At 35.6% G+C, this 26,461-nt stretch overlaps 1 protein-coding gene across 2 annotated transcripts in view; it reads left to right on the top strand.

The window, feature by feature from the left end:
- The window catches only part of ADK (adenosine kinase), a 612,746-nt gene that overhangs the window by 468,428 nt on the left and 117,857 nt on the right, over positions 1-26,461 (top strand). For both annotated transcript variants that reach the window (XM_074296780.1, XM_074296781.1), the window contains exon 7: positions 4,934-5,104. In XM_074296780.1, the coding sequence (XP_074152881.1) occupies positions 4,934-5,104 (171 nt within the window). The remainder of the gene's footprint in view (positions 1-4,933; positions 5,105-26,461) is intronic.

The raw sequence follows: 26,461 nt of genomic DNA, 5'->3' as shown, positions 1-26,461 counted from the left end.
CATGATATTTGGTGGGCTAAGGGATGAAAATATTTTTAAAATACTTAGGTTCCTATGACCATTATTCTTTATTTTCAAGAACATCTAAACTTGTTTTAGATAAATTATAGAGGAGATCATAAATCGAAGGTTAAATTATATACAATACTAATAAAGAACTATTGTCTTAATGGTTATTAGAAATAATGTTAACGTTGTTTTAGCTTAAGATTACTATCTCTGTTATAAAATCTGTTGTCAATTTCTTGGCATTTCTGATACATTAAATCCTTTAAAGAATTGGAACAAATGACCTGTTCATATGAATGAACTCCTATAAATGCAGAAAAGTGAAGCTTCTAAATAGCAAAATAAATCTCATTCTCCCAACTTCAGTATTTTGGTCATCAAGAGACTATTTTATTGACATTTAAAAGAATTGCTTCTCTTCTTCCACTTCTTTTTATTTGATTTTTTGAACTCATTGGGTATAGCACAAAAAATGAAATAGACTCTTATCATAACAGAGAGGAAACAACTGCTTACTAATGTGCTTATTTCTTTATCACTCTATTAAAACTATTCTTTCAAGCATTACAGTGACCTCCTAATTTCCCAGCCTAATTGCTTTCCCCTCTTTACTTTGGGGATTACATCATCCTTGGCTTTTCTACAACTCTCAATTCCACCTCCCAGGAGTCCTTGCTGCTCTGTCTTCTGAGATACTACCCTGTATGATTTTTCTGCTTATCTATTCGACTCTTCCTTCTCCAACCATTTTGCTAACTCTTAATTTTTTCCCCAATTTGTTAGTATATCAGTTGTTCCTAAACAATTTGTTCGGGTCCCCTTTCTCTTTAAATTCCTTCCTTAGTAATTTTATTTACTTCTGTGATTCCAGTGACCATCTCAGTGGTCTCCCTCATCCTTATTTCATATCTTGACATCTCTTCTGAACTCCATCCTCAAATTAGTAACTGCCAGGAAGGGGAGACATTTCCATCTGTATGTCTGTACCACCCCTCAGATTCAATATGTACCTAATATAACTCATCTTTTCTCTTGTCTCTTCCTCCTTCTGACTTTCATTGTCATTACTGACTTTCATTATCATGACTTACCTACTTCACTTTCATATTTGTATCAATTTATCCATTCTTCTCTCTCCTTTTTTTAAAAATTATTTATTTTTTTTATTTTTACATCATTTACACTTTCCATTGCTTTCCTTCCCTTTTCTAAGGAACTATCTTTAATAATAAAGAATAAAAAAGAGGGAAAAAGATAGTTGAGTATAACAGACATATTGAAAATTTATTGTAATATGCAGTGTGCCACAACCTGAGTGCAACTCTTCTGTAAAGAAATCTATGTCAAAGGATATGCAGTTTCACTGTCCTTTAGTCTTAGTTTCAAATTAATTGGATCAGATCATAATTCTACTTGCAGTACATTAGTGTCCCAATTTTCCTGCATCCTCTCCAACATTTATTACTTAACGTTTTTGTAATATTGATCATTATAATAGCTGTGGTAAGTCTCTATCCCAAACAGATCATAAAAAGAAAAATATAGCAGTACTTTTCATGGTTGCAAAACATTGGAAATTGAGGGGTGCCATCAATTGGGGAGTATCTGGATAAGCTGTAATTAATGGATGTAATACATTACTATTATATAATAATAAATGATGAATAGACAGATTTCAGAAAAAGTTAGAACGAACTGATGCAAAGCCAAATGAGCAGAACCAGAAAAACAAAGTACACTATATCAGCAACATTAGGATGATGCTTAACTATGATTCACTCTGATGTACTGTCAAAAAAAAAATTATAAAAAAAAAAACTTATGATTCACTCTGCTCTTCTCAGTAACACAGTGATCCATGACAAGTATAAAGGATTCACAAAGGAAAATGCTATTCATAAACCAGATAAAGAAGTGATGGACTCAGAATACGGATAGATATGCATTTTTTTTCACTTAATTATTTTTCCTATTTTTTTTTCTTTTGATCTTTTATTTCACAACTATGACTGATATGGAAATAGGTTTTGCATGATAACACTAGTAGAAACTAGATTAAATTGATATGATAGCAGCAACAATGTTAATAGTTGAAATTTATATAGTGTTTTTAAATTTATAAAATAATTTATATGTATGTATGTGTGTATACACACACACACACACACACACACACACATATATATATATATATATATATATATGTATACACACACACATGTATATATAATCTCACTTGATCTTCACAACAGCCAGATGAGGAACTAAAGTTATTTTTTGGCCCCATTTTACAGATAAAGAAATTGTCTTAAAGAGGTTAGACTCCCCATGGTCACACCACTAGCAATTTCAGAGGTAGAATTTGAATGTAGGCTTTCCTAATTATATTTCCTACATATATTATGTTACATGACCTCTCCGCTGTCCCTTTCTTAATAGGTAGTTACCAAGACTTGTTAATTCTGTCTCTAAAATATTTCTTCTATCTTGCCACTGTTGTTGTGTTGTTTTTTTTTTTTGTTGTTGTTGTTGTTGTTGTTTGTTTTTTTGTTTTGTTTTGTTTCCCCAGACTCTACTTTGTACTCATCTGGATACTTACAAATCTTCTTGCCTCTACTGCTTCCTTCTACCCACCTCCCCGTTTATCCTTCATAATGCTTTTAGTTGTGGTTATCAGTACTTTGTTCATTCACCTTGAGGAACTTTAATTTATTTACCAGACAAATCTAATACTCTTCTGCATGGCATGAAATATCTATCATACTCTGGCATCAAACTTTTTTCCAAACTTTTTATGATTATAATTATTGCCCATATATTCCATGTACCAGACAAATTGATAACTATGTTCTCCTCTCCTAAATTTATTCTAAGCTCTCCTACCTCTTTGGGTTTTTCCATTTGCCTAAAATGCCCTTTCTGTCCTCCTTTCTCTCTTTAATTCTCAGTCATAACTTAAGGTTCCTACTTTTTAAAAATATTTTTTATTAATTTTATAATTATAATTTTTTTGACAGTACATATGCATGGGTAATTTTTTTTACATTATCCCTTGTATACACTTTTCCAAATTTTCCTCTCCCTCCCTCTAGTCCCTCCCCCCAAAATTACTTTCAATCAAGAAAAATCTACTTTTTTCATACCTACCTCTCTGTTTAAAAAAGAAAGAAAGAAAAGAAAGAAAAAAAAAACCACCGTGTAATAAGTACTTATAGCAGAGCAAAACATAATTCCCATATTGACCATATCTAAAACCAAGTTTCAACCCTAATCTGAGTCCATCTCTTTTTCTAGCGAGGACATGAGTAACATCTCATCTTCTGGAATTATAGCTGGTCACTATATTCATCAGGATTCTTAAGTCTTTCAAGGTCTGCCTTTCTAATATTATTTTTTATTAAATTATTCTCCAGATTCTCACTTTACTCTGCATGGGTTAATACAAGTCTTCTTAAGTTTCTCTAAAAGCATCCATTTATAATTTCTGATAGCATAAAAGTATTCCATCATGTTCATCTACCATAACTTGTTCAGCCATTCACCAATTTATGAATATTCCATCAGTTTCTTTGCTACCTGAAAGAGCTGCTATAAATATTTGTGATTTTATGGGTCTTTTTTTTTATTTTTTTGATTTCTTTGGAGTTTTGCCTGACTGGTATCTCAGAGTCAAAATTTAATAATTTTTTAGGTAAAAATCTAAAGTCTTTCCAGAATGACTAAACCTGGTCACAGCTCCACCAAGTGTGCATTAGTGTATGTGTTTAATCCCAGCTCCTTTGTATTTTTCATTTTCTTTTTTGTGACAGTTTTGCTATCTGATGCCACCCTTGATGTGCACCAACCCAAACTCATCCAAAATCTTAATCCCCTCACATCACACAAAGCGCTTTGTTAATAGAGTCCTTGTATAATATTATCCACTGTAGCTATTTGTTAATACATCTAGTTCCTTTGCTAAGTGGGAACAAGCCACTTAATAAATGTCTGTTGAACTGAATTGAACCTTTACTATTGCATGCTTTTGTGTTTTCTGCTAAATAGGTACTTAGTAATATATAATTTTGGTTATTCTTGTACCTGTGGCTTTTCCATTGCCTATTTGGATTTATTATGACACAGAATGTTGTTTATGTATTTTATTCCTGATTTAGTGTTTCTTAGACTATATAGTTGTATTATATATATATATATATATATATATATATATATATATATATATATATATATATATATATTTTACGAGGGTTGGAGCACACCTGTAATTGCATTGCTATAGGGCACTAAGGAAACTACCTCAACCAGTGAAGATAAGTAATTGTTCGCTTTTATTTCTAGTATGTTTCCTGGACACTGAGAGGTTAATGACTTGTCTCCAGTCACAAGCCAATATGGTTAGCATAATATTCCTTATGTAATCTCAAAATAATTGCCAAAGGACCTTTAATAAAAAGGTCAGTCTCCTATCTCTAATTTCTTAGTTACTGATCCATAAAGCAGTGTGAAAAACTATACCAAGTTTGGTTGACTCAAATGATTGCTGTATGACTTATTATCTTTTTGATTTCACATTTGTAAGTAACTCCTGCCTTGAATTGAATTTTACAAATTTTTTATGTTTTGTGTATTTCAACCCAAATTTTTCAGATCCCAACCACATCATAACCAATGTAATAAATAAGAAAAGTTTTATATTGTGAACCTTAATCATGTAAAACCCATTTCACCCATAAAACAGTATTCAGGTATCATAATCTGCTGCCCGTTTTGCCTTTGCTGTAACTGACATTGCAATGTGGTTTTAAAATGTTTTGTGTTTTCAATAGGTCACAAGTCTAATGCCTCATTCACTTATTGGAAATGGCTTTCTTCAAGCTATAGTTTCTAACTTTCTTCCCTAATTTTTTTTTTTTTTAATTTACAGGGCTTTTTTCTTACCGTTTCACCAGAATCTATATTAAAAATAGCTCGCCAAGCTTCTGAAAGCAATAAGATCTTCACTTTGAATCTTTCCGCACCATTTATTAGTCAATTCTTCAAGGAACCAATGATGAAAGTTATGCCTTATGTTGACATCCTTTTTGGAAATGAAACCGTAAGTTATCTTTTTTAAAATATATATATCTGTTGGTTTGTTTACTTTAAATTGTCCTTTAGGAGTCTTGTTATGGTAACAAAAGCTAACTTCAACCAAAAAAATGTTATTGTAGTCTTAGGTGTGCTGTGGTAAATTTACTTTAATTTAGTCTTTGCTATTCCAAAATTTTCAGCATGTACTTCTGAAGTCCTCCTTTGTGTGGGTGTGTGGGTATGGGTGTGAGTGTAGATGCTTGTTTTATTTATTATTTATTAAATGCAAAAAGCTAAAAACCCCTTTCCCCTAACTTACACAAAGTAATTTCAATAGGGAAAGAATACAAGTAACTATAATAAAGAATAGGAAAAATCTCCTTCAGAGAGTGACCCTTGATTTCTATGTAGGAGATAAATATCCTATGAATTGGAGGTAAAGAGAAGAGAGCATTTTAGACTTATAAGACCAACTATCTGGTGCAGAGGCACCTATTTGAAGGAAATGAAAAACCAAGGAAGGAGAACTTCTTACAGGACTCTTGTGATCCACACAGAGACTATTCAAGGAAGGGTAATTGTTGTGGACTCAGGAGTTTTTTCTGTATTTCATCCTAGAGGCAATAGGGAACCACTGAAGATTTTTGAGAAAGACTCTGAGAAGGTCAGGCCTATGCCTTAGGCGAGTTCTGTGGAAGGTGGGCTAGAAATCTTTAGAAGACTATTCTAAGAGTTTAAAAAAGAAGTGATTAAACTTGAAATAGGAAAGAGGTCTAAGTGGTCTAAGGGATGGACCATAAAGGAAAAATTGAACAGATTTGATTGTTTATCATGAATATTTAGGAAATTTCTCAGGGTTAAAGGACTCCTGAAATGCTAAATTCCTCTATTTAGATACTGGAGCTAATCCATCCCCCTCATTTTGTGGATGAGGAAACTGATAGCCAGAGATGTATCTTGTTCAAGATAAAACAAGTAGTAACTAACTGTCAAAGCCCAGATTTGAACCTATGTTCTTTACCTCTAACTCCAGCCCACTGTTCTGCTATTCCTACACTGTCAGTTGAAATCATTTATCTCTAGGCTAAAAACTGTTGGATGTATTTTGTTTATTTGCTGCTTTTTAATGTGAGATTTTCAAATTTCTTAGCCCAGCTATTTTGCTTTTATGTGTTTATAAATTAATTCAGCACTAAGAGACCTCAATAGCTTGTGTCTTGGGGGCAGAACCATTAGGAGCTCATGGTCTCTTCCATGTTGTGATAAGACATCCATATAAGTTTCTGGGGAGTTTATTAGATGTTGACCTGTTATGTATTCCCATTAAATTTCTTCATTTTTATTATTCTTACCCATTAACTCCTGAGTTTGAAGTAATAAAAGTGAAATTCTTTTCATACTACTTACGAAATCAGAATGGATCTCATTTATTATTCCAGATAGATCATTGGGCAGTATGTATTTTATATTTATTTTATAGAGAATATTTAGGCAAGAGAGGATGTTGCATGCTGGAAAGAGCACATGTTGTGACCTGCTCCACTGAGCCCCTGCTACCTTTAAAGTGAAGCAATTTAAAGTTACATGATCTCTGAGTTTTTCTACATATAAAATGCTACAATCCTTGAATTTTTATCTTCCTGGGATGTAAGATATCAAATTGATGTTTGCAGCCTTAAAACCCCCATTTGGAATAAATAGCATAATTATTCAGAGATTTGAGTTATGATGAAACTTGATTGATAAAACATTGCTCTTCCTTTCCTTCCTACCCAGTTCTTCCTTCAGTCCCCCAGAAGGATAAATTTGAGTGGTCACATTTTAATATGTGTTCTAGATGTTTTTTTTTTTTTTTTTCCTGCCAGCTTTAGAGTGAAAGATATTTGTGCATCATGAATAGGATGCTACAAAACCCTCACTCACTTGTAATAGTGGTGGTGGGATATATCGACATTGAGAATTAGTATGAATTATAAAGATGTATCACTGATACCAGCAGTTTTTTAGGCAAGTAGCCTCCTCCCCTTTTGTCTTAAGACATTAGATGTTCTTCCTAACGTCCATATTATCATTGAAGCTGCCACCTTCCTCTCAGTCACTAGGCTTACAACCTCAAGATTATCTTCAGCTCCTTGCTCCCATTCACTTCCGATATTTAATCTATTATCAGGTGTTATCCCTTATATCTTTATGACATCTCCCATATAAGGAAGGCTCCCATCACCTCTGGACTACTGAAGTGAATGCTACTCCCTTGACCTGCATCAGAGATCTCCCCATTCAGAGAAATGCTGCACAGTGTAGTTTGGACTGTATCAGCTTGTACTCAGAACACAGTGACCTGTCTGTCAGGGTGAAAGAGAAAATTCTCCTTTTGTATGTAAAGCCCTTCCCAACTTGGCCCTTTCCCATGTTCCCAGCCTGTTTCTTTCTCCCCTACACGTTCCACAAATCCAGCTTTCCTGCTGGCTGCTAGCTCCTCTTCACCCACCACACTCATCCATGTTTTGTGCTGGCTGTCTGGCAAGTCTGCAGCTTTCTCCTCCTCACCTTTTCAAGAATGAGCTCAGATCCTATTGCACTAGAGTTGTTCCAGTCTTCCCCAATTCCAAGAGTATCTTCCAATAGATTTTCAGCAACTCAGCAGGTGGCTCTTTTTAGGCCTTTCTCTTCCCAGTATCTGACATTTACTGGTAGCACATTGACATTCACATAGAGTACATGTTGAATATAGATATTTCTGTGCTGTTTTTTTGTTTTGTTTTGTTTTGTTTTTCATTATAACATCAGTTCCTTGAGGACAGGGACCATGTTTTTTGCCTTTCTTTACATCCCCAGAGCTTAACCCAATTCTGGCTCATTATAAGCACTTATAAAATGCTTGTTGACTGAATGAACAATTCTACATAACTCATTATTTTTATTTTATATCCTTGCAAATCAATTTTAATTTTGTTTTATTTTATTTTAAGAATCTGCTGGGAGAGTAGATAGTATATATTGATTTTTCCTTAAGTACCAAAAAAATTGTCAAATATAGATGTACCTAATTTTAGTATTATTTGAAATTTGTGGCATTCTGTTGATTTATACAAAAGATCTTTTTAATAGTAAAGTAATTCAATTTAAATTACAGATTTGCAGAAGTAAGAAGTAAACATGATGTTTTGCAAAAATTTAGGTGACTGACATGGATTCTAATCTGCCTCTAGTTAATTGTGCAGTTTTATGTACATACCTATATTTAAGCCTGAATTCTCATCTATATAACATGACTTTAAATTATTTCCAATCATAAAAGTTCATTATGCTAAGTAATCATTTACTCCGAAAATCCAAGGTCTTCTCAAACTCTTTGGTTTGGTCATTTTTTTGCATTGTCTTGTCCTCTTCTGTACTTTGAAGACATTCACCCAACATCCATCCTGTATCAGTTGGTTTTGCCAGTATCCCTCTTGTGATCTGTTAAATGGCCCAAGGTAGAAAAAGCTGCTTCTAGGGGGCAGCTAGGTGGCACAGTGGATAGAGCACCAGCCTTGAATTCAAGAGGACCCGAGTTCAAATCTGGTCTCAGACATTTAACACTTCCTAGCTGTGTGACCCTGAGCAAGTCACTTAACCCCAGCGGGGGGGGGGGGGGGGGGGGAAGCTGTTTCTTATGGAATCTTAGATCATGGGGAAAATTTTTTTTTTTTTTGTTAATGATACTGAGTGAAATCTGAAATAGCCCCAGGGAAAATAGATTTTGTATAGATTCATTAATGTTCTATCAAATTCGAATATTTGCTTACATATTAAATAGTTTACTATTTAAATTCTGTATAAGTCACAAAAAACATCCAAGCACTGCAGAATGCTCTAATTCATAGATTATCATATAAGGAAAACATGTGCGAAACCATACCCATAGTAGGGACTTAATTAATTTTTCTCAAATTGAACTAAAAATTTGTAAAGTTCTGTTATCTCCAGAAACTGCCAATCATTCTCTGGGAGGAGATCTGCTGTCTCAACTCAATCTCTGGGCCAGATTCTTCTTCCTATAGAAAGACACCAACTCTGACCTAGAGTAGAGACTCTTCCTCCTCCAGAGTGCCGCCGTCTTTTATCCTCCCAGAGAATGGGCGTGGAATAACTCAGGGGCTTCTGGGAAAAAATACTTCAACCAATGAACTTGCTCCTCTTAAACATGTAAGCTCCTCCCCAGGAGTTCAAAGGGGTAAAACTCCCCTTAAAGGCTGGAACTAGAGAATTGTTAAGAACCGACTTAGCACTTAGTAAGAACCTAATATCTCATTATCTCATTAGTACTTAGTAAGAACCTAACATGTCCTCCTTTCTTTTGATTTAGAACATAGGGTGGTCATGCCTTGAAACATAAATCCATCAATATGGGAGGTATTACACATAATTACATAGATTACACATAGTAACATAGTAACATAATACATGCTAGAAGTATGTAACAAATAACATGATCAAATAATCATAAATTGAGAATTTATAAATGTCCATAAGTCCATTGTCCATTAGTCTCATCTTATGTTAGGAAATCCAAAGATTCCTGTTGGTTTTAAAGTTCTTTAACAGTCTTCTTATTAGCCATGCTCTTTCAGTGTCAGATGTTTCTTAGATTTTCTCCTTTGTTTTGAGGTCTTTCTCTTTTTCTGTCTCTCTCTGATGGACAAGGCGAATACAAGCAAACCCTCTTCCTCAGGCAGTTAACCTATCTGGTCCCTTCCATTCACCACTTTCTGGGTCTCTCCACATCACCCGGCGATTATCTAAGGACAGTGGAGCTGCTCGCACTGGACAATGCCCTTCTGGTGGGTTATAAAACTTGTCTGCCGGAGCCAGTGCATCTTTGTCAAAAATTAGAAAATCAATGGTATAGAGAACTAAATTTAGAAGTTCTCTAGGGTTACCTGTGGCTCCCCCTTTCTTTTGTTTTTGGAGGAGTGTCTTAATGTCTCTGTTTCTTCTCTCTACTATTGCCTGACTTTGCAGATTAAAAGGTATTCCAGTGCTGTGTAAAATCTTATACTGTGCACAAAAGTGTGCAAAATGTTTAGAAGAATATGCAGGTCCATTATCTGTTTTTATTTCTTGTGGCACATCCATAAATGCAAATGCTTGGATAAGGAATTCAGTGACCACTCGGGCTATCTCTTTTGATGTTGGCACTGCAAAAGTGAATCCTGAAAAGGTACCTACTACCACGTGGATAAAAGACAAATGACCAAAAGATATATAGTGGGTCACATCCATTTGCCAGATTTCACTAGGTCTCAAACCACGAGGATTCTTCCCTGGAGGGAGTGTAGGAGCGTGGAAAGGAAGACAAGCTGTACAGCTTTTTACTATGCTCCTACTTTCTCTCTTGTTATTCCAAAGTGTACACTTAAAGCTTGGGCAGCCTGATGATATTTAGAATGAGATTCTTGTGCTTCCTGAAATAAAGGAGTACTTGCTAGCATAGTTAAAAGGCTATCTGCCTTTGAATTTCCATCAAAAATAGGACCTGGAAGTCCACTATGTGAGTGGATATGCAAGATATAAATCTTTCCTGGATGCTTTCTCACTTGCTCTTGAAGTTCCTTAAAGAGCTGATAAATATTAGAGGCTACAAATTTTATTTGGGCTGTGGCAAGTCTTTGTACTACACCTACTGAATATGCTGAATCAGTAATTATATTTACGTCTCCTGGGTAATAAGAAAGAGCTAGCATGATAGCAAACAATTCATTCTGTTGAGTGGACTGAAAAGAAGTCCTGACTACTCTCTTTATGGTTAAAGTATACAGCACAAACATTTTTTTTGGAGGCATCTGTAAAGATTGTTGGTCCTTTAAGAGGAACTTTGGAAACCTTTTCTTCAAAAATCCATCGCCAATTATGTAGTAGCCGGGTTATCTTTAATGGAAACCCATGTGCAAAAAAAGTGATGATCACAGACAGCCTCTGTATTAACAATTCATTATTCTAGATTAAGCTCTAGCTGTCACCATACTTGAAGAAGGGACAAAGAAAAACATTCTTAGATTTTTGACTTATATCTTAAAATTTTGTGATCTGCAGTCTAAATCTACTTTGACACAAATCACTTACTTCTTAACTGAATGCCCATATAATTCAGCACATCTAAAGGGAATTATATTTCTATTGGTACCAAGACAGTAATGAAGCTATACAGTCATTATCCAGTAATATATGACTAGAGAACTTGATTATTTTCCTTGCCTTTAATTTTTATTAAAAGTTTTTTTAGGAGTCTCATTTTGTAAATGGTTCTTAGCCATAATACCTTTCAAAGCACTGTAATCACTAGATAATTAACCTGCCTGGATTAAGTACACTCAACTTTGCCTCAGGATGCTTAAGTCTCAAATAAGGTCAATTATCTCATGATAATAACTGCTTTGTCACGAGTTAGTGCTTAATTCCTCAGTGAAAGTTCACCTTACAATGCACTTTTAAATAGTTTGACTAATAAAATATGGTCGAAATTGGAAAGAGGAATTAATATTGTGTTCCAAGTAAATGGAGACTGATAGGTTGTGTAGAAGTTCTCTTCTTACAGAGTTGCTATAATGAATTTCACCAATTAACCCATATTGTAAAGATGATATGTGGCCCTAGTTCATCTGTCCTTTTTCTGGCATCATTCCCATTCATTTCATATAGGGAATTTTCTTGCAGAAATTTAAGGATATTCACACAACTATATCTTTGAGTGATGCTTTCATTTTTCTTTAATGTATAGTTTATGAAGAAATTAATTAGGGCCGTCTGAACTGGCTTCTGCAATTACATTCAGCACAACACCAATCTTATTAGTACAGCAATGCCATTTGTGTAGCAGCATGAGTTAAAAAGAAAGGAAGTTACTTGACAGATTGGTGCATTTGAAAAAGCAGCAACAATGGCTTTAATAATGGTTCTGCCGGCATGTATCTTGAGCTTTAATGAATGGGTGTCTCTGTCTGCAAATACAAAACAATCCTATATCATTTTTATTGTACCTAACAGTCATCCCAAGGTGGTAGAGCCTGCTTCAGATTTTACAGAGTGTTAAATAATGTTCTACAAAATAGGCTCCCCTAGTTTACACATAGTGGCTTGAAAGTCTTCATTTAAGTCTCTCTTTTAATAAGAGGGAGAAGAGAGGGGAGTGAAAGAAAGGAGAGAGACAGAGACATAGAGTGATAGAGACAGAGATAGACTAAGACTCAAAAAGAGAGACAGAGAGAATAAGTTCCTCCTTCTTACCTAATAGTTCCTAATTCCTTTCTTCAATAATAAGACAAAAAATTCTCATTTAAAAACAATGAATTAACTTTTCATTGTAAAGATTGGCAGTCTCCTCTCATATGTCTGATTGCTGACTGGCCAGCTTTTATCAGTGAACTCATTTTAACTAGTATGTGTAAATATATTTTCCTTTTTTAGCATAAAGCTAAGTCAAATAAAAATTGTCTATTAATAATTTTAATACAACTCAATCATGAATAATTTTTCGAGTACTTTGAAGCTATATTATGTCAAAAGTAGTTCTTAATTTCAATTCATATCATATCAAATATTAACTACTTATACTTTTGATATGAAAATGTATAGAAACCTATCTGTATGTTAAGATATGTACAAAATACATTGGGTATTGTCTGTAGGCATACCTAGATAGATGAAGTCTTTATTTGGTTATCTGTACATGTCTTTTTGTTTATTAGTAATACTTTTTATTCCTATGCATTTAGTACTTATCCTGTGATGTTACATGGCCTCAAAACATAAAATAACATAATTTCTGAAGAATTAAAGTCATAATTCCCTGCTTTTACACAATGGAGGGACATTTCGTGGGCAAAAGTAGACTACAGTAAATTTCTGCTGAAGAACTATGCAGGAGGAGAATATAATCAAAGAGATGTCTTGGAGTAAGTGATGCATTCAGACCTAGAGCATGGACCTCACTTAGCACATAGAATGGATCCCTTGTGGTATATTTATAGACAGACCTGAATAGAAGTAACATAGAATTACAAGATAAGGATGGGTTGTGATATACACCATTGAACGGAAGTACTTACTACTCCCCTTTGAGCTCACAGATCCATCTCTAATAATTGGAGAGAATTTGTTCTTATTTATTAGGAATAGTTTTATATTGTGTGATATATTAATATCTATGTGTTAGACTTTTTCCCCTTCTGAAACAATGTATAACCCTCCAGTATCCCAAGCGATTTCAGCATCCCTGGATAATGTGTACTTGGTTTAAATCACATCTTTTCTTAGTGTCTGCTTTGTATCTAACAAATCATTGTAAATAATCTCTGGAATGTACAGTAATACTAGACTGATGCAGAGATCTATATGCTGCTATTTCAAGAGACAATAAAATGGTCTTTCCCTTTTTCAATGGTTACCATATCATAGCTTGTCTTTAAAGAATAGGAGTAGGGAAAAACTCAAAGGAAAAAGTTGTTCCCTTTTCAGCCTATTCAATGACTTTGTTTTTAACCTCTTCCAAGCAAGAAGTATGCCCACAAGATTTTGGAGAGGGGAGGCAGTAGAAAATAGATTTCAAAGTAATTTCAGGAAGGGAGGGCCTACTGATGTAAAAACAACCAGCCACTTATGCCCTCTGAAAATCTCAATACATTTTCTGGAGAGGATATTGAAATTTCAATTATGGCATCCCAGTATTGCTGCGAAGCTCATAAAATTAACTTCCTCCTCAGGGCCTGACTATCTGATAAATTGTACTTGAATGAAAAAAATGAGTTTCACTATAGCACAAGGGAGGTTTTTAATGTCAGCAGCGTGTTGCAAAGATGTGTTGTAGGGAAGGATTCAGAAATAGCTGAAGGCTATTTTAGCTACATGCTCTGAGTGTCTTTCTCTTCTTTTAATTTCTCTCCTTTTCACCACCTCTCTTGCTCCCCCTTTCTCCCTCCTTTCTTTCTTTCGTAAGTTGCAATGACTTTCTGAGGATGAAATTCTCTAAATCATTTATTCCTCAGTCGAATATCCTTCTTGGGTAAATGCCCTGTTGTTTGAAACAATTTGAATTGCTAGGGAGTGGATCAGACCTTATCCTGTAACATTTTGGGGTCTGAAATAATTCTGTTTCCCTTAATCTAATGTGTCTACATTGTGTTAGCTATTACATTGCAAATTCATAAGTAATTTTATTGTTTGACTAGTATATTATGAATGGGAAAGTATTTGTTAATATTTAGCTCACTTAATGTTTAAAAATTGCTAGTCATTAATATAATTTAGAAGCCTCAGGTTCACTTTGGAAATAAAAAAATGTAATGCTTGAGTTCAAAATGTTGTTGAACATCTAAATTCCAGTTGCTGTTCCACCAACACATATGTAGTTATTGGCATGTTGTCTTCCCCATTAGATTGTGAATTTCTCAAGGTCTCAGGCTGCATTTTGCTTTTCTTTCTATCCTCAGTACATAATACAGTGCCCACTCATAGTAGGTGCTTAATAAATGCTTGTTGACTGATTGACAGTAACCATCTCTATATCCCTCAAAAGTTAGCTTTTCTCTGTGCTTCAAGAGTAGGGACTAATAGTATACCAAGTGCTATAGGGATGGGGGTGCGAAGAGAGATTACAGTGAATTCATGCTCCTTGAAGTATGATCTGCTGGCTCTATGCACTTGTGGGCATGTGTCTGAACTGGAAGACATAATTCGTCAGCAAAAGGATGAATAAGCACAGGATTAATAACTTTAGAGATCAAACTTTCTTCTCTGTTTTACTGATGGAAAAACTGAGAAAAAGAGATTAAATGATTTGTCCAAGTTCATTTAGGTACTGAGTGGCAAAATGAGAATTTAAACTATTTCTCTTTACTGTTATTTTAATGTTTTTTTTCAAATCAATTGGAAGGCAATTAGGAATCTTCCATAAATGAATTCATGAAAGAAGGAATAAACATTTAATTTATAAAATGACTGATACCAGCCGTCATGCTTAGCGATGGAAAGAGAAATATAACATAAGCTATTCCTTCCCCTCGAGGAGTTTATATTGCAGTAGGGGAAATACAACATGTAATAAAGGAAATGGAGTCATGAAATTACATTGCCACAGAGCTACTGAGGATTCCATCTTTTCCAGTATCAGTAGTAGCTTTGATTGGATTGCTGTAGGGGTTGTTAAAGGCAGTGGGAAGGAGAAGGAAAGTGCAGGCCAGAGCAAATTTCAAAATGCCCACGCTGTACAGACTTTAGTTTCCAGGAAAATAACTATGAGGGATATTATTATATTATGTGTCCCCAGAACTTAGCACTTCATAAAAGTTTGCTGATTGATCAGAGGTTTGTTTTTTCAATAAAGTGCCTCCCTCATTTGGAAGAAAATATTTTGGCCCAGCTACATATAGTAAGTTATCTGAATTTTTACCCAACCATCTTTAGATGAGGATAGCTCAGCTGCAGACAGAATGTCAAAGCAAAGTCACTTCAGTCTCAAAGATCTAGAGGGTAATGATTGTTCCAAGTGGGGAAAAAGGGGAAGAGTAGCAGGGCAAGTAGCAAGACATCGATGCTGGATAACAGTTTTCCAGCATGATGCAAGACCAGCCATATAGTTCATGTAACTGGACATGATCACAGGAGTTTTAGTGGCTCTCAGGTCCTTTTCTTTTTTTTAAGTTGTTTTTGTCTTGTGGTAACATGTCTTAGTTATTTTTATGTTTTAATCTGGCATAGTCATAAAAACAGTATTATACCTTATCTATTTAAAGCCATAGCAGCAAATAATGTGGGGATTCAGGCAACCACATGCCAAGAGAAAGCCACTACCAACAATGTGAATGTTTGTGAATCAGACTACCCACTTCTGCCAAAGCATCTTTTATTTTCCTGATGGGTATGCTCATTCCAATGTTCTTTGCCACTAATACATTCCAAGTTTCAAATTGAATAATTAACTTTGTGTCCATTGAAAGAAAGAGTAGTATAGTGGGTACATTTAAGAAATAAGATAATGTTCTCTTCAAATTGATTGAACAAATATAACAGTCAAGATTCACTTTCTTTCTACATATTCATAACCTGATAAATTTTCAAACAAAAGCATTCAGAACATTTTACAATTAACAGGGAATCCTCTTTCCATTTGTACTTTAATTAGGATACCTCCATGATCATGGCAGACAAGTATGACAAGAGTTCATCCTTCTGTTTTAGTCTTTTCTTGACAGTAAGACTCAATGGCTCATCAAACCAGATTCTCTTTGTTGTTTTCATTTTTAATGACTCTTAAGGGATTTTTAACAGGTATAAGGTTTCTGACCCTTAATAACTGAAAAACAGCTTTTAGTTTAATGTGATACTCATTCTTTTATTTACTTTATGAAACTAGTTAGCAGCTGAGCCAGGATCCAGAACTTAAGGTTTCCCAGCTCTTGTTCCTGAGCTTTTTCCACTTGAGCACACTTGTCTTCGTTCTGCTTTTGAATAGAACGTGCTGGAGACTGTGAAACAGTATGTTATTGACTCAAACTAATTTGAATGAACGTTGAATTCTCATGAGCCTATTGTTTATGGTTCACCATTGGTCAGATTTAATTCAATGGAATGCTGTACTTTGCTAGCTAAAGGTTCTATCACTCCCAAGAGTCTCTTTTCCTCCTCTTTTTTTCATATACAGTAATAAAACAGAAACTTTTTTTAGCCCCCATATAACTGGTTAACACTAGGGCTCCTTCATTCACCTTGGAATTTGAGTATTGTCACTATGCCTGATAGAAAAGAAAACCAATGTTCTTAACCAAAAGGAATTTATTAAGTGCCTTCCATGAGCAAGGTTTCTTTTTTTCTTCAATGCTAGGCCCTAGAGAAAGAAAGGCAAAACAGAAAGTCATTTTTACTCTCGAGGAATTTACATTCTCCTGGAAACTTCATCTTTTGTAATCAGCAATGTTATAAACATGTGGAATCTTGTTTCTCTATCCTATCCCTTTTAGTCAGATGTGTAATCTTACAGAAATAATTTCCCATAGATTTACATTTGTGCAAAAATACCTGATTCCTCATCAAATATATCACTAGTGTACTCCCTTGACAAATCGATATTCTATATTTTAGAACAGTATGAGACTTAGGATATAGAAATGGAAAGGACCTTAAAGACATTTAGGCCATCCTTACCCTTTTACAGATGAGAAAACTGAAGCTCAGGCGTGATATAATTTTCACACATACACACACACACACACACACACACACACACACATATAAACATACACTCTTACACTCACAAGTAATAAGTGTTATGAGAGAATTTGAATCCATTTCTTCTACTACTGTGTCTGTACTACAATATGTGTCTTGTTAGGCTAAGAAAGCCAGTATTTCCAGCACAAACTTCCTGTGGGTATAATTGGTCTATTTTTCTCATTATTATTCTCCCATATTAAGTCCCAAAACACAATAGCTCTTGCTAGATGAGATTTCCCAGAATTTATCCTGACTATTTGCACTTGAAAATTGATGGAGAGGGACAGCTAGGTGGTACAGTGGATAGAGCACCAGCCCTGAAGTCAGGAGGACCCAAGTTCAAATATGATCTCAGACACTTAACACTTTCTAGCTATGTAACCCTGGGCAAGCCATTTAACCCCAATTGTCTTGGGGAAAAACAAAAGAAAAGAAAATGGATAGAAAATGTTCTTTGGTCTAGATAATGCCATGCAAGTGGGATGGAAAACACTTTAAAAAATTGTTCCATTAGGGCATTTATCTTAGACACTGTGTATGAACAATGAAATTGACCCCAGATTTAATAGGACTGAGAGAGTTGCTGAATTGCCTTTGAGAAATTATGCAGTGATTTTAATGATCCTATACTTCTTTAAACAACAACAATAATACTATTCCATTAGTTTTATGTGGCCACACAAAATTTTAGTCTCTGAAGATTTAAAGTTATGGGTTACCCAAAGTCAAGAGACTAGTTAGTGGCTTCTTGTTAGGAATTCTGTAAAAAGGGACTTAAAGGGTCAGATCTTTTTCAATGCCAAGGTTTTAGAATACCATATATGTCTCCTCTCATGGAATTAACATCTGATTATTAAGAGGTTTTGCGTTTGTGGGGTTTTTTTATTTATTTTTGGAAATCACTACTCAAGAAATACATTTAAATATTTGCTTTGTAAACTTTTAAACCCTGCAAAAATATTGTTAGTTACCAGGTTCAAGTGGAATACTCTTAAGCATAAAATATTGTGGGGTTTTAATAAATTAGGAAATAAAAGTCATTAAATGTCTGAAACTGTGACCTTTGTCCCCTGCCATGTAAACCAACTCCTCTCATAGTAAAGAAACATTATTTCTTTCTTTATGTTGACTTTGAATCATTACAAGTAAATTATATTGCTTGGCCCCTACATATCATTACAATTCACTGAAAATAAAAATTGGAGTCAAAATTGTTGTCTTTTTCATTTTAAGCTTAAACCTAAAGTGAATTTTCTTACTTCTTTTATACCTCTTCTCCTCCCACATTATATTTTCTATTGATAACGATTTTGACATCTTTCTCTCTTTTTATAGCACAACCCCAGAATATAGGTAACCCATGTGAATGATTCTGCCAGTTGAATCCCAACTTTCATTTTCTCTTCATAAAATTAGAACTTAGGACATTACAGGCAGCTGCAGAAATAATATCTCAATGACAACTATAAGGATGGTACCTTTTGCTACATCAAAAATTTATGGGAGAGGGGGAGACTGGATTATAGCTACTCTTTTTCATAATAACCTAAATTATAGACCTTACCTCTAATAATTGCTATACTAAAATAATGTATGGGAAGAGTGGGGTGGAAGTTGGAATATGTACAAAATAAAGAGAATGAGAACTTCATAGTTTTTATAAATATTTCTTTTGGGTTTGAAGTTGTGAATTTTATGTGATTCACAATGAATGGGTTGGTTGTTACTGTTATTGAATTCAACTTCGATGTAGGTTTTCCATTAGTGATGATATGATTTCTAGAAGGTTTGAAGTAACAGGGGAGAGGGATTAGCCAAGGGTTTTTTTAGCTATTGGACAAGATTAGATTAGTTGTGAAGTATAGATATTCAGAAAGGAACAAAGCCCAAACATTCATTTGACATAACAAAGGTAACCAATTATTAATATTGTATTTCTAGAAATGGGGCGATTACAGTCTCAAAATGAAGAGAAAAATAGATGTCCACTCTGCCCCCAGTGGTGTGAGCACCCGTTCCTGGGGGCCATCAGGCTGCCCAAGGAATAGGAAAGACTGTAGGCTAAAGTTTCAGAAATGAGATGAGGCCTTTGAGTACACTTCAGCCTGGGTAAGATGAGGAGTCTTAGTCTTCCCCTGGCCCCATTACTCCTCTCCCCACCCCCAAGAATAATGTTCCTCCTGTTGGACCTCTGCAAGCTTAGTGACGCATCTTGCCAAGCTTACCTTGGCTGGTTCTTAGGCAGACACACAAAATCCTTCCCACATGGCAGTGTTTGTCCCAGTGAACCACTTTGCTGTAGGACCTGTTGGAGTTTGTTCTTCAGTGGATCAGGTAAAGGACTCTTGTCAGAGGGATTGGCTGTGTTGGCTTACAGTAGCATTCTGCATGATTATCATTTGGGTTTAGATTTATATAGTACTTCCTGTTGCCAACATTGCAAGTGTGGAGAATTTGACTATCTCAAGCCAATCCAGCCATTGAGCCCGCTGTATTTCATCATGATAATTGATTGGTTTTGTTGACTTTTGTCCTCTTCTGACAGCTTCCTCCTTTTTGGTGGGCATATGGTTATTGGCCCACTGCCTTCCTTGTCAGAGACAGTCTTCAAAATGTGAAGGTGCTGGTCTCCAGATGTGTCAGAAACCTTTCCCTTTCACTTTCTTTGGTAAATCATCACTGCATCTCAGTGACTTTATATCTAAAAAGATGACTGGAAGAAATGTACTTTGTAAATTTTAGAATAATATGTAAATGTGAATTAGGAAAAAATAGACCTCCAGGCTGAATCAGTTGACCCTAGACTATATCATTTAACCTCGGCCCCTGCTTGTTTTTATTGTTGATATCAGAATTATCCTGCTTATCGCAAAAGATTAAAGACCAAATAAGATAATTCATGTAAAAATGCTTTGTAAGCATAAAGTGCTCAACAAATGACAAATTTAATGCAAACTGAAAAGTGTTTTTATGCTATTATCAATTTACTTGTTCTTTGAGATACAGACAGTACAAAGAAACCCAAAAAAAAGTTTATAAAAGATTGTCTGCTTATGGAGAAATCTTGTCTGGTGCGATGTCATCCTAGCATTCATTTTTTAATTTTATTTTATTTGAAAGAACTTTTCTCAGTTATTGCCAATTATCCCTCTCCCCCTCCATGCTGCATGGGGCCCTCCCCTGTGACCCAGGAAAGCAAACTGCCATAAAGGCCACGCCCAGCACCATATGCACAGGCTGCAGAATCTCTTCCCTTTTTGCCTGGAGGGTGGGGGCAGGGCGAGGGAAGTGATTGTGTCTATTTCAGTTTTTGTTCTCTAGGACCAAGGTCTAGCATTCCTGCCATTAGGAGTTTTGCTTCTTTTTAGTGTTCTTGTTTTCCTTTATGGTATTTGGGGGCTGGAGAAGGGGAGCCATGGCGGGGAGCGGAGTGTTTAGTGCTGGTCTCCTTGCTTCACTCTGCATGATTTCATAGAATTCTTCCCATCTTTCTCTGAATTCTTCATATTCATTTTGTACTGCATAGTAACATTCCAGGCTTATATTCCAGTTAGTTGAATCAGCCCTGAATCAGTGAACACTATTTTGTTTTCTAAACTTTGTTTACTGTAGATTGGAACTCCGAGGAGTTTGGTAAATGTGAGGCCTTTCTTTCTGTCTTGACCTCCTTGGGATATATGCCAAGAGCCCATCATCACTTGGACAAAGACCCTAGACAGTTTAGTCACTTTTTTTTTTTTTTTTGCCTAAATCCAAATTGTTTTCCAGAAAGTTTGAATCAGTTCATAGCTCACCCCAGAATATATTGTTCCTATCTTCCCACAATACAACAGACATTGTCATTTTCATCTTGGGTTTTTTTTTTTTTTTCATCTGTCAGTTTCTTGGATGTGATGGCAAACCTCAGATTTGTTTTATTTGCATGTCTCACTATGAGTGCTTCAAAACATTTTTAAATGTGGATTACATTTTTCCCTTTAAAAACATATCCTTTAACTACTTATTTATTAGGGAATGGATCTTGGTCTTTTACATATATTTCTTAAGTATCTTGAATGTCTTTTATCAGTCTTAGCAAATCTCTTTACTAATGACATAGATTCAAGACAGATCATATGGTAGTCTCAAACTCAGCATCAGACACATATAGGGAGTGACCCTGTGCAAGTTACTTATATCTGCCTCAGTTTCTCCATCTATAAAATGGGCAGTTAGGTAGTAGAAAAGAGTGCTGGATCTGGAGTTAGGAAGACTCCTCTTATAAGTTCGTATCTGCCCTCAGACACTTACTAGTTGTGTAACCCTGGGCAAGTCACTTACCCTAGTTTCCTCAGTTTCCTCATCTGTAAAATGAGAAGGAAATGGCATACTGCTTCAGTATCTTTACCCAAAAAAACCCAAATGGGGTCACAAAGAGTTAGGCATAACTAAAATGACTAAACAAAAAAAAAAATTAGTGACAATAATATCTCTCAGTAATTTTAGAAAGATAAAAATGGGATGTTGGCAAAGTGTTTTGCAAACTTGAAAACTTGATATAAATGCTAGCTATTATTTTCATGAGTCTGATATGTATATGATGCAGAGCTAGAAGATGTGGCTCATAAATTATATGACATTATCAAAAGGTTCTGGGAAAATGGGCCAAATTTCTTAAAAAACTAATGCTACAATACAGGCTATGGGGAATGTATCTAAAATAATTCATGTGAAAAATCTAATTGTTTGTTGATCAAGATAAGAGTGTAGTAGGCCTACAACAAAAAATAAGATACTGTCTTGGGCTTTATTAATAGGCATAGTTTTCAGAGAAAGGGAGTAATAGTCCCACGTGAGTTCAGAGGCAGAGCAGTATCATTGTATAGAATCAACAGTGAACCAGATTTCCTTTTAGTAAAAGGAAAAACTTCTTAAAGATAACTGTCCAATCATGGAACGAACTGCGTCAGATAGAAAGGGGTTTATCATTACCTTTTTAGTAAAGAAAGGCCAGGATAGCCTCTAATGTCTGTTGTGACAGTAAGATTCTATGATATATGTAAAAAAAATTACATATGAAACTACAAATAAATACTTTTCCTTTTAAATGTATAATAAATATATAATATTCTTCTGGGGCAGCTAGGTGGCGCAGTGGATAGACTACCAGCCCTTAAATCAGGAAGACCTGAGTTCAAATATAATCTCAGACACTTAACACTTCCAGCTGTGTGACCCTGAGCAAATCACTTCACCCCAATTGCCTCAACCAAAAAAAAAAATAAATAAATAATTTTCTTTTCCTTCTCCCTTCCCCCCCCAGGCTACCATTAGACACATATGTATATATCTACATGTAAACTTGTATTTTATGTACCTTTATTTATCAGCATCTTCCTTCATAGGTCCTTTTTAGCTAATTTGGGTGCTTATAATAGTCAAAATAACTCATTTAAAATTATTCAATTTTCCATTGAAATTCAATTCAGTAATTATATTGCTGTTACTATATGTAATATTCTTTTCATTCTGCTTGTTTTATACTTTATTATTTCATGCAATGTTTTCCATGTTTTTCTAATACTCATAGCTCATCATTTTTAAATTAATAGTATTTTATTTTTCCAAATACATATGAAGATCATTTTCAGCATTCATATTTGTAAAACCTTGTACCCCAGATTTTTCTCCCTCTTCTCTCCCCATCCTCCTCAAGACAGCAAGCAATCTGATATAGATTAAACATGTGTAATTCCTCCAAACATATTCCACATTTATCATACTGCACAAGAAAAATTAGATCAAAACAGGAAAAAAAAATTTTTTAAATGTGCAAGCAATGAAACAAAGGTGAGAATATTATGCTTTGATCCACATTCAGCCCTTATATTTCTCTCTCTGGATGTGGATGATATTTTCCATCACAAATCTATTGTAATTGGTCTGAATTACTTCATTGTTTTGTGTGTGTGTGTTTAAATTTTTTATTCCAGCTTTTTATTTCAAAACCTATGCATGTAATTTTTCAATATTGATCCTTGCAAAACCTTGTGTTGCAAATTTTTCCCTCCCTTAGATCCAATATATGTTAAACATATTTTAAAAATATATGTTAAATCCAATATATGTATACATATTTATATCGTTATCATGCTACATAAGAAAAATTGGGTCAAAAAGGAAAAAAAAGAGAGAGAAAAAATGCAAGCAAACAACAACAACAAAAAAAAAAGTGAAAATGCTATGTTGTGATATACATTCAGTTCCCAAGTCCTCTCTCTGGGTATAGATGGCTCTCTTCATTTTAATCACAGTTACCTAACCCTGCCACATTATTATCTGGCCATCTGTCTTTATGCTAGACATTTCCCCTTCCCCCATAAGTATGCACTTGCCACCTCTTTCTTTTCTTTCTGCCACTCTTTCCTTCTCCCCTTTCTCCTCCCTAACTTTATACTCTCTCTCTCTCTCTCTCTCTCTCTCTCTCTCTCTCTCTCTCTCTCTCTCTCTCTCTCTCTCTCTCTCTCTCTCTCTCTCTCTCTCTCTCTCTCTTTCACTCCCAACTCCATAAACAGTAGTCAACACAGATATTCTTGTTGGAGACATCTTAGTCACCTTAGAATTTCAATTGCTAATCTCTGTGCCTTCCCTATCTAAAACACTCCTTCCTGGCTGCCATTCTGTATATGTGCCTATCTTTCTCCATTAGATTAAAAGTTCTTGGAGGTCTGAAACTATTGTCCTTACTTATATTTGGATTCCTAGAAATAATACCTGAACTGAATAATTTTTGAGTTCACAGTGTTTCTCTCGTTGACAATCCTGGTCTCTTTGACATTCCTACTGATAATTCTTCTCTTACCCAACCTCATAGTTTCTCAGCCTCCTTCTTTCCCATGTTATCACCCCCTCCCCAACCCCACAGTCTTGGCAGCACTCACAGATACTCCATTTCTATGTTTCTTGCACTTAAAGGAGTATAGTCTGTTATCATTCTACCTCTCCTTCTGTATGGTAGCCTGTCCTTTGACCACACTGTGACTTCCAGGATTTTGATCCCTGATTTCCCTGCTATGCCATTACCTCTACATTCGCCACATTCTTCCTTTTTCTCCATCTTGACTACTTGGTGAGCTAGTTCGGCTTTACACTGTCCTCTTCTCTTGAATCCCTTTTCCTCTTATCCTTTTGTCAATCTTGTCCTGCCGGGCCTCTGCCTTATATCATTCCCACCCTCTGCTGACTTTGCTACTACCACACAACATATTGCTGAACGAAACCATGCTGACTGAGTCCACTAGGAAATTATGTTATGTCATCTCAATTGTATCCTCTCTGCTGCAAGGCAATCCTTTTTCTTTTATAATAATAGCTTTTTATTTTTCAAAATATATACACCCCTACAAAATCTTGTGTTCCATTTTTTCTCCCTCTCCCTCCTCTAGACAGCATGTAATCCAATATATGTTAAATATGTGCACTTCTTTTATAATATTTCCCCAATTATCATGCCGCACAAGAAAAATCAGATCAAAAAGGGAAAAAAGAGAAAGAAAACAAAAGGTAAGTAAACAACAACAAAAAAGAGTAAAAATATTTGTTGTGAGCCACACTCAGTCCCATAGTCCTCTCTCTGGGTACTGATGGCTTTCTCCATCATAAGACTATTAGAAGTGGCCTGAATCACCTCACTGTTGAAGAGAGCCATGTCCATCACATAATCTTGTTGCTATGTACAGTGATCTCCTAGTTCTACTCAATTAGCATCAGTTCATATAAGTGTCCCCAGTTCTCTCTGAAATCATCCTGATGATTGTTTCTTATAGAACAGTAATACTCCATAACATTCAAATCCATAACTCATTCAACTATTCTCCAACTGATGGGCATCCCCTCAGTTTCCAGTTTCTAGCCACTATAAAAAAGGGCTGCCACAAACATTTTTGCACATACAGGTCCTTTTTCCTTTCTTGTGATCTCTTTGGGATACAGACCCAGGAGAGGCATGAGGCAGTCCTTTAACTTACTACACTCCTCACCAATGCAGTTCTTCCAAACTTTTTTGTCTGTGTTTAAAACTCCCATGGCTTTTCTTCTCCTGCCTTCTCAGGTGATAATCTTAGGTGTTTTATTGGAGGAAAAAAAATCTAAAAACTGAGGCCATTTGCCCAAGAGCTCTATCTCCTCTGCCTTCCCCCCAGCTCTTGCTTTATCTAATTCACAAGAAGAGTCGTCCTTTCTCCCTGCTAAGGCAGATCTCACCACATGAATAAGAGATCCCATGTTCTCCTTCTCCTTCAGCAGATTGCCTTCTCTTTTGTCCCCCTCATTTGCACCCAATTTCCACCTCTCTACTGGCTGCTTCCTACCTCCTGATAAGCCCTCATTACTCAACCCAACTAAACCTTGCCAACATCTTTTCTGCCTTTTATGCAGTCTTCCTAATCCTGGGTAAGGGGGATTTAAGTCAGGCAGACTTGCACCAACTTGTAGGCCTTGCTCCATGCCAGGCTCATTACTGTCCAGTGGCAGGACAGAATTGAGAAGACTCGGTGTCCTTGATGTCTGACTAAACTCTAATCTCTCCATAGTACCAGCTTCACCTGCTTTCAGGGTCTTGGAACAAATTCTTCTCATCTAAGGCACATTCCATTGGGGGAAGTCTGCTTGGGATTTGAGACTCCTTGGTCACTTCATCCTGGTTTAGCCCATCTGCCACAATGGTTTCCCAGGTGCAACTGATGAGGTTTAGATTTGGGGTACCCAAATGAAAATGAGGTCTAGTTGCGGCACAAGCAATTCTCTGTAAAGGAATTTAAAGACCTGAAAACCTAGATTGATAAGAGAGGTTTATTATGGGGTTTGGAAGTAAGGTTAAAGTCTAGTTAAGAAAATAGGTGGGGATAAAGAGAAGAGGACAGTGGAAACATTCCAGTGGGCAGAGAGTTCTTGGGTGTCAGGCATGGTGCTGGCAATGTTAAACCCTCTGCATAGAGAGGGCTCCAGTCTGGCTCTTTTATAATAGGGGGCTTTGGCTACAAGCTGAAGGAGGCTCCTAGGTGGAGTCCCACTTTAGATCCTACTTGGGTTTCAGGTAGGATTAGAATTAGAATTGAATTCTATGGGCATTGGGACTGAGCTGTCCCCACCCAGA

The sequence above is a fragment of the Sminthopsis crassicaudata genome, chromosome 2, assembly GCF_048593235.1.
Source record: "Sminthopsis crassicaudata isolate SCR6 chromosome 2, ASM4859323v1, whole genome shotgun sequence".
In the NCBI taxonomy this organism is placed as follows: Eukaryota; Metazoa; Chordata; class Mammalia; order Dasyuromorphia; family Dasyuridae; genus Sminthopsis; species Sminthopsis crassicaudata.
This window is presented reverse-complemented; position numbering and strand designations above follow the sequence as displayed.